A 14,451-nucleotide genomic window follows, 5' to 3' on the forward strand; every position below is an offset into this window, starting at 1 on the left:
CTTTGCTTTTTCATAACATTTTATGAATTGTAAATGAAAGCAGTTAAATATGGAATAATATGACATGATTACAGCTTGGTCAAATGATATTTTCCTATTTTATCTCTCATGTTTTATCCAAAGCTCTTTACTTACACATCTTTGTAACAGTGTTATGTTAGTATCATTGAGATACTTGAGTTAGAATGTTTTTTTATTTGCATATTTAAATTGTATTGCTTTTATATTGTTATGTTTGGTATATTTTAAATGCTTTATGAGTGTACATTTGGGCATATTAATTTTTTTGAGTACTCTGTGTTTTGTACTATGACCTGGACTTGGCAAAGCATGCAGCAGAATACAAATGACTGAAGAAGCGTTAATAATCAAGAGTGATGAACTGTTATTTGTCCTGTGATTTTCTTTGTCTTTGTTCTCCCCTGTCCTCGTTTTTCCTGGATACTGACCAGCTGTTACAGTGTGTGTTGAGTAACCTTGGCATGGTTCGTGTCGGTAAACGTTTTGTACTCCAGAGGAGGAACGTTTATTCAATTAGATCGTGTTGAAGTCCTCTGGAAATCGTGCCTTGCTTTGAAATGGCTGGGTCACAATTGGCTTACTAAAGCAGTGTTTTACCATTATTTATATACTATTGCACATTTTATTAATATTTGAATTAGCTTTTATTTTTCATACTTTCAGTTTTTATTTTATTTTATTTTATTTTATTCTTTTATTTTATTTTAATTTAATTTAATTTAATTTAATTTAATTTAATTTAATTTAATTTAATTTGGAAACTGTAGTGATACAACTTAAACTAAATGACAATTAGATAATTAAATTAATTAAATGATAATTAGATAAAAAACAATAATTGTATATTTGAATTTATTTCAACCTTATTTCAAAAAACATAAATGTTTAAATAGTTTCAGTTTTAGTTAATTATAATAATCCTGGTTTAAAGAACTGACATGAGACTATACATTAGTGCATTTCTACCGAAAGTGCTTGAGATGAAAAAACTTTGTCATTTTCTTTACATCTCTGTCTTACATTTCTTGTCTCTGCAGTACAAGCAAGTGGAGCAGTACATGTCCTTCCACAAACTCCCAGCAGATTTCCGACAGAAAATCCACGATTACTATGAGCACCGTTACCAGGGCAAGATGTTTGATGAAGAAAGCATCCTAGAGGAGCTGAACGATCCGCTCAGAGAGGTGTGTGTGTGAGTGTGTGTGTTTGCAAAGGTCTGTCTATGTCTGTAAACATCTGTGGAAAAATCTCCCAGAAGGCCTTGCAGTTGGTGCAGAGCTTTCCAGAACAATGAAAGGATGCTGAAGCGGGAACGGCTTCCAAACTCATTCGTGTCACAGTAAATAGCTAAATCCCTCTGTGAATGCCTTCCAGCTTTCCCTGCACTGAATGTAACATTAATGTGATGCTTTGTAGCTGAATTACACCAAGAAATGCCCGGGTCACATTTCACCTCATAATCAAATTATATATAACGTTACGACAATTACATATGCATTTCAACAAATATTAGGCTATAATATACTATAATAACTATATAGTTTTTTTCCAGTTCAAATTGTTTCTTATAATTATTATTACAAATCTTTCAGATAAATTGTTTTTTATATAAGACTTTTTAGATATTATTTTTTATTTTATTTTTTTACGAATAAACATGTTTATTTAAATATCATTGTATATACTGTATACTATACACTATTATGTACTATAATAAGTATTTCTATTTTTTGTTTATTATTATTATTATTATTATTTTTAAATAATTACTAAATATATTAGGCTATAAAATATTATAATAACAAGTTTCATTTTCTCTATGCAAATTAATAATTATTATAATTATTATTATTTTTTTAATTATTATTATTAATATATTTCAGGTAAAATGTATATTTTATAAAAGCATAAATTAAATGCAGTGAAACAAATGCCAGGCTATAATATACTATAATAATAAGTTTCATTTTCTCTATGAAAATGATAATGATGGTTAAATATTTATTCACTTATTATTACATTTCAAGATTTTTATTAGCAAATTATTATTATTATTAACAATAACATATTTTAAAACAATATTAAATAATATATATTTTAAAATAATATAAAACTAACACAGAGGAATGGCTTTGAGACTAAATGTTTGTCTTTTCCCATCAATGATGAATGTAAGATAAAACGAAAAAAGAAGACAGTTTTTGTTAGTGTGGATCCTATACAAAATAATATTAAATTAAATAACACATTATTTATTACCCAAACATTACTTGACAGTTATGATGTGATTCACCCTTATGTTTGTGTATAAGAGATGCATCTCACCCTCTGGACTTCTTTCCATTGTTTCCTTCGCCGTCAGGAAATCGTGAACTTCAATTGTCGTAAGCTGGTGGCCTCTATGCCCCTGTTCGCCAACGCCGAGCCCAACTTTGTGACCGCCATGCTGACGAAGCTCCGTTTCGAGGTCTTCCAACCAGGCGACTACATCGTCCGTGAGGGCACCATCGGCAAGAAGATGTACTTCATCCAGCACGGCGTGGTGAACGTGATCACCAAAGGAACGGTGGGCTTGAAGCTCTCCGACGGCTCCTACTTCGGAGGTACGATGCTCTCAAATTAACCTCGTAAATTAGATGGGAATTAAACCATCACTTTACTTAATTAAACTCTTCAAATCCTTATTGAACCCCATAACATTTGAAATCATTTAAGCTTCTATTTCAGTACTTTACACGTATCGACGGTAATGAATTGAACTTTAACGGCATTCAAAAACATTTTTTACTTTTACTCCTGCATCTGATCCAGTCAGACCTTAGATTTAAAAGTTTAAATTTAATCACTTGTTATTCTCTAACCATTTAACAGGCTACTTATATTTTCTCGATATTTAAAGGCAACCAAACTGCACCCAACTGAACAGAATTTTCCCCCTCAAACATTCCCATGAAAGATATTCCCGTCCCAAATCTGTTCAAGTAAACAGAGAAATGTTTTGAATGCACCACAGTTTTTAGTCTTCAGGAAGTGTTTTACTTCTGAACATCAAATTTGCATGGGAGACGGGAATTTAATATTAAAATGAGATGCTTTCCAGTGTCATCAGGGAATCAGTGTCATCTCAAGATGAAGTTCACACTGAGAATGAGAACTATAACTTTTACTATATTCACAACACTCGCTCAACGCTTGATATCCAAAGTGTGCATTGCAGTTATTTAGATACAGTCGGATGATTTTGATTGGCTGTTGATGTTTTTATCATTTATCAGCTCTGAAAGTGATTCGACATGTCTTTCTTCTGTGCCGTTGTTGTGTTATGGTGTGAACTTGCTATTCTCTTATAAGAAATGGTGGTTAGTTCTTGTTATAGTTGTTCTTAAGGTGCAAAAATTTCTTACTTTACACAGAAATTTTGTGTGAGGTGGAAATTCTCCTATGCAGATTTTGCAGCAGATTTAAGTCTGTCAATGGCACTAAAATGGTATGACCTCCAGGGTTATTATTGTTGATCAAAATTAAAACCTAACATAAAAATTATAAATAATAATAATAATATTTTTGGTACTTAAAAAAAAAAAAAAACTTCAGCTGGGATAAAATATTTAAATTATTATTTTTTTATTTCTTTTTATTTAATTTCATCTATTTGCAAAGGCAACATTTCTCATATTTATCACATTTAATATGATGTACTAAAACTAAAACTGAAAATGCATAAAATAAAACACACACACATATATATATATAGTTAAAATAAAATAAAATAAACTTCAACTGAAATAAAATATAAAAAAACACAAAGAAAATAACTATATAGACAATGCAATAAATAAATAAATACATATGAAACTAATGCTATTTAATAAAAATTGCGCAACTTTACACAAATGAATAAAACTCACCGTTAATATTGTATATTAAGAAAATATCTACTTCGTCGAATATACAGCTAAACCAAAATATACAGCATTCAAAATGCAAGGCGGGTTTTAATCCCCAAATATCATCTCTTCCAACATGTAACTCGTTGTGAGTGCTTTGATGCAGCCATTTAATGTAATTAAAAGTAATAATTAAAATAATTAAATGGCATCATTTTAAGTTTTTCTAGAGAAGGGCCGCACGGCCATTATGGGATTTAAAGGGTTAACATTAGAATAGTGAGCTGAAGTTGCAATTGTATAAGTTAACGCTGCTAACCTAGCTACAAAAACAGTGCAAAATAGCTTATGCTGACTGAGTGGCTAGTGCAGTAGGTGGCAATCTGACAGACTTTATAATAGCGACAACGATTATGTTATCTTATTATAATATTCATTCATTTAGGTAACGTTAAATCATCACACTATCCTCCTGCACCAGCCCTGATTAACACTCCCTCCCTGTTAATCATGTTAGCTAGGCTAGTCACCTCTCCTCCATGTGCTATTTTCACCTGTTTTTTTTTTTTTTAAATGTCGTCAGGTACTGTAGGCTTGGAAACTGAAGCTACAACACTAAACATGTCAATTATTTTGCACATGTTGACTCTTTATTTTTGTGGGCCGCACTTAACCACACCCCCCTTGCCCTTGCGCTTTTGTTTCTGTCTCTGAGCCACTGACTGCATTTGACACAAGAAACAGAGGAGGAGGGGGCGGAGCCTGTTAACAGATGATTGGTCCAGCCCAGTGTCAGTATGGAAAATGAACCAATGGGCCGCTGTCCCTGAAAAAGTGAGCTGTGATGGTTGTGAGCTGATGGAGAGATCCAGAGAGAGAGCGTGTGATGCTGAGGAGAGGAACACGATCCCTCTGCAGTCTTAAACCCACATGAGTCAGCCGATCTCAGCTGCAGAGGGCAGGAGGCTCTGGAAGAGGTCAAAGACAAACTGATGTCTTGTGTAGCCTGAGATCAAGTGAGAAAAGAGAGAAGCCGCCTGATCGTGTGTGTAGAAGGATCAGTCTCAGTATTACCACGGGAAAAATGTGCTGCTGTTTTCATAGCTAAGACTTAATGAAGTTCTCAACCGCCGTGTTTCTTTTTTAATTCATTTGGCAAAATAAAAACAGACACCCATTGTTACTATGCAGTAAGGGATATCAAATGGATGTAAAACTTCACCTCAGTCAAATAAAAGGACAATTATATTTTTAATAAAATGTTGACATATTTTCAGTTTAATGGAAAAAGACAGATTTAATGTTATTGACCCTTTATGCAAATTATAGATCTAAAAAATATAAAAATGCACCTATAAATTTAATAGAAATAAATATATTTTGAATAAAACAAAAACATGATTTTTGTATTTTTGCATTATTTTCAGGACAAGTAAGCACATTTCCTTCCAAATTCTCATGACCATTTTGTAAAATCATTTGTAAAATGTATATACTATAATATTAAGAAGGTAGATAATAGAAAACATCACAAACATGTTTACATTAAATCTATTGAAAAAAAAATCTTCTTTTTTATATACATATATTTCTTTTCTATTTTCACGTAAATTTTTGTTCAAATTAATTTTATATGTGTGATTTTGACATTTTTGATTAATTGGTTGAATTTATTGATTTTAGTGTGCTTAGTTTAAATTATTTTATAAAACTACTGTTAATCTAAAAGAAAATCTGAAAAAATGGAACAAGCTGAAATAGTATGAATTCCATTGAATTTTTTATTGTATAACAGTTACGGTTTATTTTAAGTAACATGAATTTTTTTTATGGTTTTAGTTTTAGTCGATTATAATAGCATTGATTATACAGTTGCATTTATGTACAGTATGTGTTAATGGATTTTAAAGGTGTATAATCGGAAGAAAGAACTAATTAGATGCAAGTTATGTTTTGTCATCATGTGTTTGTCCACACATGAGTTTGTTTGTGTGTGTGTGTGTGTGTGTGTGTGTTCACCTTTATGTTCGTACGTGTGATTGTGGATTTAATTTACTGCCTTTGGTTTGATGAATGACCCGGCTCTGGATGAACGCCGCTGGATGACTAAGTTCTCTAAAACGAACCAAGGCTTCGAAGGTTGTGAATTGGATTTTCTGGACTGATTTGGAGTGCAGAGTGCAGACAGGGAAATGAACTGAACACACAGAGGACCCTGATGTATGGGTCACGACTTAATACACAGAATGACACACAACATGTACGATGATTGACGTGTATTATCTTCAGAGGCTGTTATGGGTCATTTCTCTCCCATGCTGAGGAGCTAGATGTTTCATGGTTGTGTTTCAATATCATATGGGTTGAATTTAATCTCTAGGAACCAGTGTGTGATCTTCTAAATATAGACACAAAGTAACCTTGCACATTCACCATGAAACAAGGTCATATATATATATGCACATATGACGTATGCAGACAGTATTACCAGTCAAAAGTTTGGAATATTTTTTTTTTTTATGTTTTTGAAAGAAATCTTTGCTCACAAAGGCTGCATTTGTTTTGATAAAAATACAGTAAATATTATTATTCAAATCAAATGCTTTCTATTAAAAAAATTTTTTAATATATTTTTGTGATTCAAAGCTGATTTTTCTGCATCATTACTCCAGTCTTCAGTGTTACATGATCTTCAGAAATCATTCTAATGCTGATTTAATTTTTTTTTATAAATAAAGAAATATTCTAATAGAATAACAGAATAGAAAACAGTTATTTTAAAATGTAATAATATTTCACAATATTACAGTTTTATTGCCCCCCCCCCCCAAATAATGGCAGACTTGGTATAGAAAAATTAAATTTACAAAAACTTGCAACTATTTATCTGACAATTCTGACTTTTTCCACACAGTTGCCAAGTTTATATCTCGCAATTCTGACTTTAATATTTTTTTGCAACTGTTATTTTATATTATGCAAATCTGTCTTTATAATCCTATAATTCTAAGAAAAAAGTCAGAATTAAGAGGAAAATATCATATTTGCAAGAAACAAGTCAGAATTGTGATTTTATATCCCACATTTGTGACTTTATTTCTTGTAATTATGAGTTTATGTCTTGCAATTTTGAGAAAAAAGTCAGAATTGTGAGATAAAAAGTTGCAATACCATTTTTTTTTTCTGGCATAAGTAGGCTTTCATATAGCCTTGGTGAGCAAACTTTTTTATTTTTCTGTTGAACACAAAATACAATTTTGCAGGGGGTTTGTTAATACAATGAAAGTCAACGCGTTTGGGTGACAAAAGTTCTTGAAAATATATTTTCGTGTTCCACAGAAGAAAGAAAGTGACAAGGAGGGAAGTGAGTCATAGCAGAATATCAATTTAAAACAGGATACAGGAAAGTATTTTAACACTGAAATAATTACACCCTCCATTTTTAAGTCCCGAGAGCTCAATAAAGCAGGAATACATTCACCACTTTGTAATAAGCATTCAAATCACATACTTTTGAATGAAGTCTGATAAAGTTTAATTACTTTCCGCAAGGCAGATATTTTAATTCACACCCTGTTCAATAGAGGACTCTTCAGGGTTTCAGTTTTCGAGCAATTTAAAAACACTCAGCGTCTAGAAAAGGTCACAAAGTTCCCTTCCCCAAGAGAACGGCAATATCAAGATGTTATTTAATCATTCCGGTGCTCTTGAATCTTAAATGTGTGTGTTATTTCTCTCCGTCAGAGATCTGTCTGCTGACGCGGGGCCGTCGTACGGCGAGTGTGCGAGCGGAGACCTACTGTCGCCTGTATTCGCTCTCCGTGGATAATTTTAATGAGGTTTTGGAGGAGTATCCCATGATGAGGAGGGCTTTTGAGACTGTAGCCATTGACCGACTGGACCGGTTGGGTAAGCAAAACTTTAATGCCTTAAAGGATTATTCAAGGTTAGAGGGTTTGTTCACCCAAAAAATTTAATTATGTAATTAATAACTCACCCTCATGTCGTTCCAAACCGTGAGACCTCATCTCTGAGACACAGTTTAAGATATTTTAGATTTAGTCTGAGAGCTCTCAGTCCCTCCATTGAAGCTGTGTGTACAGTATACTGTCCATGTCCAGAAAGGTAATAAAAACATCATCAAAGTAGTCCATGTGACATCAGAGGGTCAGTTAGAATTTTTTGAAGCATCGAAAATACATTTTAGTCCAAAGATAGCAAAAATGACGACTTTATTCAGCATTGTCTTCTCTTCCAGTTGCATCGGTTTTCGCATCACCAGTAGTTCTTTCGGACAGTTTGATTTAATAAACCGGTTGAAGAAAACGGTTCACCGGTTCTTTTGCGCTCAATGTAATGACGTCATTTGCGATGATTGCCCCTGATTCAAGCCTTCGGTTTACCCGCGCTCATAACATTAGCACAGAATCAGTTCAGAATCAGTCATCAAAAGAATCAGTTCGGTTCAGACGCTTGGCTCGGTGTTCATCTTCAGTTCTGTCTTCACATCAGTTCAGTCAGATACTGTTTGAGTGCATGCATTACTCCGGGATATTGGTTTGTTTGAACTCAGAGGCAGTTTCAGCCACATTAAAAAAGTTAACAGCTTAAGTCATTTGTGGATTAATGCGTATTGGAGACGAGAACCGTTTCAAATGATTCAGTTCGATTTGGTGAACTGGTTCAAGAAGATCCGGTTACATCAAATGATTCGTTCGCGAACCGGTGTTCTGTCGATTTGTCCTACGCTGTCAAAATTTCCCACCTCCCACTAAAACAGTGGGTAGTACAATTCAACAACGAAAAATGCTACTGTAAAGTTATGGTTTATTAACGTCTACACCTACCACAACCCTAATCATACCCTTACAGTACTGCAAATTCAGTAATTATGTGTTATATTCGCGGTTGTAGCTAGAAGGGATACAGCGTCAGGAAACCAACAATAAATATTATTTTCTACCAATTAGATTGCGTTTTTATTAAAGTCTACACCTACCCCAACCCTAAACCTACCCTTACAGTAATGCAGATACATTAAATATCGTTGTTTAGCATGAGACACAGGACGCAATATTGATGTGCGCGTGCGCAGTAAACCCGGGTAGGAAAATCTGACAGGGTAGGATAAAATGTCAGGACACCGGATATCACTACACTTGAAAGCGCTCACAACAGACCCGGAAGAGAAGACAATGCTTAATAAAGTCTAAAATATCTTAAACTGTGTTCTGAAGATGAATGGAGGTCTTACGGGTTTGGAACGACTTGAGGGTGACGGTGAGCTTTATGGATGCCTTCTGTGTGTCAACATAATATTGACTTGTTGAGCTTGAAAAAAACAACAGAAGACCCGGTAACAGTAATGCACTTGTCCTATTAACTTCTAATGTGAATGTTCCTGTGGGTTTAAAAGCAGGAATGTGGGATCGATCTCACGTGTTACAGAAGAACACAGTAGGTACAGTCCTTTAACAGGGTAGCAAGTAGATACTTAAAAAATAAACAGGATAAATAAGTTAAAGGTTAAGTCTTTTATTGCTCAAATCTATTATAGTTTTTAATAAAGATCCTGTGGATTCTGCATAACAACAGGAAAATTGCTCACAGCAGGTGATTTGAAATCTGACTGCGTCTTAAATTCACTGCAGTAAATGTGTTGTTGAAAACAGTGAGTTTAGGTGGTTATTTAATGGCTGTGCTGAATTAATGCTTTTACAGTGATAAACTTAAAAAGAGCTTCTCATGAAGAGTTTTAGCATACCAAATACACACAGTGAAATGTTATGCCTCAAAATGCATTTTTAAAGAACTTCTGTTAAAAAAATGATTGCGTGACATTAACATTAATAGTCCAGATGGTTGTTGGAAGACTGGTGAACCATCCTGATCCATACCTATTGTTAAATGAGTTGATGTAAAATTGTATAAATCATCGGTTTAAAGTTGGACTCCTGAATATTTCCTTTGTTTATAGAGCAAGTAGTCTGTATTTTTCCTCTGGACTTTTTTTATTTTTAAATCAAATTTTGTATCAATAAGTAGAACAATAAAAGGTGTTATAGATAGTTTTCTGTTACTTTTAATTATAAGTTGTATACATTTGAATATATTTAGTTTTTAAATTGTGATTCAGTATGTTTTCTAAACATATTTTTTTTACTTGAACAAAATATTATTCATATTAATATTAATATTAATGCAATTTCCACATATTACATAATTATGTGAAATTTACATAATATGGATGAAACTCTGATTTTGTTCATTTTTAGTATCAACATGAAATAAAACTAAAGGATTGCATCAATTATTTCATTATAAATTAAAACAAAATTCTAAAATAATTATTGTATTTTTTTAAATAATATCTCTTACAATAAATTTGTCTGTTAGCATTTTATAGGCTGACAAATGTGGTCAACACAACCATTTAGTTAAAATGGGAGAGTAAATATAATTATTTACTGTCTTACTGCCATGTTGTAAAAAGGAAACAATTTTGATTTTTTTTTTTTTTTTTTTTTTTTACAATTTGGGAAAATTCTGTACATTTCATGCTATGTAAATGTGATGCAAAAGTGTACTGTTCCCATAGAAATTGAAATGTATCTCTCATTGCAGGAAAAAAGAATTCCATCCTAATGAACAAAGTGCAGCACGACTTAAACTCCGGCATCTTAAACAACCATGAGAATGAGATGATCCAAGAGATTGTGAAGTACGACCGCGAGATGGTGAAGCTGATCGACCATCAGCGTCCGCGCGCCATGTCCATGACGCCCTCCATCCCCGGCGGGTTCTTTGCTCCGCCCGGCCAATCGCAGGCCAGCAGCTCTGCCATCGCTTCTCTACAGCAGGCGGTGGCCATGAGCTTCTGTCCCCAGTTCGGTCCGATGGTGGGTCCCAGCACCATGCAGTCGCCGCGAATGGTCCGACGGTTCCAGGTATTGCAAAACATTGCTAGTCCGGTGACGGTTTCTCCTCAGCAGTCTCAGCTGGGGCTTGGTGTGCTCGCCGGTGTCGCTATGGCCAGTCCGCCGGTTCAAAGCCCGCTAGCGGCGGCGGGTGGACGAACTTTCCAGTACGGGAGCGGCCCGATGGGCGCACGCTCTGGATCTCAGCTGTCACTCATCCAACAGCACATCCCCAGTCACACAGGGCCCAAAGCTACCCAACCCCTGCAACAAATAGGCAACCTGACCCAAGACGCCAGAGCCCTGTCGGCTTCCCAACTCTCCCTGCCACAAGAGGGCGCTCCACCTGTTGCTCCCAGCCCACCACCGTCGACCCACGTCTCCTCGACTTCGATCGGCCCACCTCAAGCACCCCATCCTGCCATCCCAGGGCCTTCTGGAGTCCGGAGCGCAGTTCCTCAGAGAATGGCGCTGCCTCACCAGGCGTCCACCGGCGCGGTTGGGAGTTACCCGTCTACACCGCCCCCTACAGGCACTCCACCCGCAGTAGCGGGGCCGGACTCCGTTATACGCAAGAAAGATTCAATAGTCAGCCTTCCTGAGTCGGACTTCACCGCTAGATCCCGGCTATCGTCCAACCTCTGACGAGAACTGTGAGACTATTTGTGAAACTTTTTGTGAGTCACAGTTTGTTCTTTTTGCTCGAGTCACACGCTCGTAGGGTGGCTTTTCATAGGAACCAAAGGGAGGGTGTTCAGACAGACTTAAGGTGTGGTCACATTTACCGAAATTTTGCAGGCGAAATCGTTCCAATAGGAATCCGTACAATCTGGAGTTTCGCACACAGTTGGTTTTTAAAAATCACTGCGTTGACCAGTTGACGCTGCATGTTTTAAGAGTTCTGTGCTTTATACATCACTCCGCTGTTGACGAATTTCGCTGAAACATCACTAATGTGACCTCACCTTTACTGCTACTAGATTTAACGTCTCGGCTGCGAATAGATTCACGAGGACAGATGCCTCGCTAGTGTAGCTAGTGCCGCCCCTGTACAGCTTCGGATGCCTCTTAATATATTTGTCTTTGCCGTCTCGAGTGAAAGGGAGAAATCCTGTCGTGTGTTACTGTGGTGTTTTCCGTAGAGTTCATACAATGCAATCGAGCGACTAAAGAAAAATCAGGGACTTGCAAGAGATGACAATGAAGAGATTTGAGGCTTCGCGGAAGTGTTTTGGGACGTCTCCATTCTTTCTGTATAAGCTCTACTTGTAGCACTCTAATTACTTGTCTTTCACTTTGTTGTAAAATATCTAGAAAAAAAACAACAACTAAAAAGAATTATGGACCGCTGGTCGATCTTATATCTTAATGTAAATAAAAAAGGTAAATAAGGGAAAAAAATATGTTCTAATAGAAAACACACACATTGTATTTACTCGAAAACCAAAGTTGAGCTTGAACACAAGTTTTGGTTGTGTCTGTGTCAACTGAGAAAAACAAGTCAAAGGAAAACGTCCTCTATTTAACTGCCTTGATTCCAAGTTTAGAAGCCATATACATGGTCTGTGTGTGCGTGTGTGTGTATTTGTGCACATTTGCTTATTATTCGTTTAATTTATAAAACTGTTTGATCAAACGGGAGTGTAATGCTTGCATTTTACGTGTTGATAAAGGCAATACTTCACTGCATAGGGATTGCACTGAAAGTCGAGACTTGAATGCAATGGGTCATTTAAATTAGCAGTCAAACCAAAATAATCATGCTGTTTTTTTGTGATCCATGCTGATCTGCACATGCAATATAATTCTGCAATATTCTTGCCCTGCCTTTTATATGAAAGCTTCATATCGCAGCATAAGCAATTTAATCAGTGTTATTCAGAGAATATCCGAAAGCTCATCTGGATAAGGTTGTGCAGCTTTTGCAATGTGTTAAGAAATTTGTCCTCGTTTTCTAAAGTTACATGTATTCTTTGTCACTTTATGTTTGGGGGCCTACGGCAGTAGCACGTTTCGTTGATGGAAACAGGTTTTGTAATGTGTTATTGATTTTTATTTTATTGTTGGGAAGTACTAAAGTCACAATAAATAGAAAAATTCATGAATTTTGAAAAAGGTCAAAGATCAGAGAGGTAGGTTATTTCAGTGTAGACTTTAAAAAATTGTAATATTTGATAAAAAAAATATATATGTTATAAAAATAAAACAGACAATATTAGCTATATAATGTAATATTATTGTAAAAATATAATATCTTCTATATATATATCTATTTATTTATTCTATATTTTACAGTTAAACAGTGACATTTTTATAACATTGCCCGTTGTGTTAAAAATAGATCCTGATTTGCACAAATTACTGAGTATCTAAACATGCTGCATATTAATGGCCTGTAAACGTAATACAAAGTTTGTGCGTGGGCTCAGTTTGCAGGCCTGTGAGCGTTGGCTGAATCGTTGATTTGTTGATTGCTTGTGAACAGATGTAAACTATTGGGTTGATTTACGAACTTGTCTCTTTACAAGAATGTAGTTGTTTGTTTAATTGTCAACTGCTGCAGATTTTTCTCACTTGAACTTTGAAAAATGTAAATATGATGCTGTTAATTATTTTATGTGCAAAACCAGGCAGTAACATAGGAAAAATGATTTTAGAAAAACAAAAACGAGACTGGTGCATAATGGGTTTTGAATGTATGCCAAGTGGCATTATTGATGTTACCTGAATATTAACAACTGCCATGTAAATAGATCAGTAATAATTCATGCAACATGGAAACTGTGTATTTGCCGATTATTTGTAGCGATCACGTCCTAAGTATTTTAATCAGATACATCTAGAATGCTTTTATTTTTCTAAGTCTTGTTTCTCTAACGGTGATCCATCTGTCGATTATATTAAGACAAAGCACATTGTGTCCCATTAGCGCCCTCTATAGGACAGGTATCGTCACATTCTCTGGTTGCGTCGGATGATTTTGTGATTGTGGGAGTTGTGCAATTGAAACAGGCAGCTTAATCAATTAAAACAAAAACAAACAAACATTGACAAGATTTCCTTGAAACAACAGTGTATGGATTGACATTGATTTTACAATATACAGTAAGCCTGTATTTACACTGCTGATATGCACAGATCAGATCATGTTGCATGCATGTTTGTGCAAGGGTACAAACACAAGCAATCATATTTGTTTTCCATCTGATCAGGGTCACTTTCAATTGTGGCTCTGAATCTGAAATGTATCTGATGTGTATGGTAATCTGGTCAACATCTACATCAACATCTAAAATCATCCCTTTATGCTTCACTAAGATTAGTGAATGCATTGGAATTGCACCATTTCCTATTGTGTCTTAAAGGAATAGTTCACCCCAAAAAAAAAAAAAAAAAAATAATTGCTGAAGATTTTCTCACCCGTAGGCCACCCAAGATGTTTTTTTTTTTTCATGTTTCTTTATCAGAACAGAAATGTAGCTTTCCATCACTTGCTCACCAATGGATCCTCTGCAGTGAATGGGTGCCGTCAGAATGAGTCCAACAGTTGATAAAAACATGTGTTTGTAATAAACAAACCCATCATTAATCCATAATTTTTTTTACTTCAAACTGTTGCTTTTGAT

The 14,451-nt window shown here is 35.1% G+C and overlaps 1 protein-coding gene across 1 annotated transcript in view; it reads left to right on the forward strand.

The window, feature by feature from the left end:
* Positions 1 to 11,996, forward strand: part of LOC113045284 (potassium/sodium hyperpolarization-activated cyclic nucleotide-gated channel 2-like) — a 48,540-nt gene extending 36,544 nt beyond the window's left edge. The window contains exons 6-9 of the mRNA XM_026205554.1: positions 1,059 to 1,205; positions 2,384 to 2,624; positions 7,653 to 7,817; positions 10,533 to 11,996. Coding sequence (XP_026061339.1) covers positions 1,059 to 1,205; positions 2,384 to 2,624; positions 7,653 to 7,817; positions 10,533 to 11,470 — 1,491 coding nt within the window. The 3' untranslated portion in view covers positions 11,471 to 11,996. The remainder of the gene's footprint in view (positions 1 to 1,058; positions 1,206 to 2,383; positions 2,625 to 7,652; positions 7,818 to 10,532) is intronic.
* The last annotated feature ends 2,455 nt before the right edge of the window (positions 11,997 to 14,451 follow it).

Source organism: Carassius auratus, chromosome 27, assembly GCF_003368295.1.
Source record: "Carassius auratus strain Wakin chromosome 27, ASM336829v1, whole genome shotgun sequence".
In the NCBI taxonomy this organism is placed as follows: domain Eukaryota; kingdom Metazoa; phylum Chordata; class Actinopteri; order Cypriniformes; family Cyprinidae; genus Carassius; species Carassius auratus.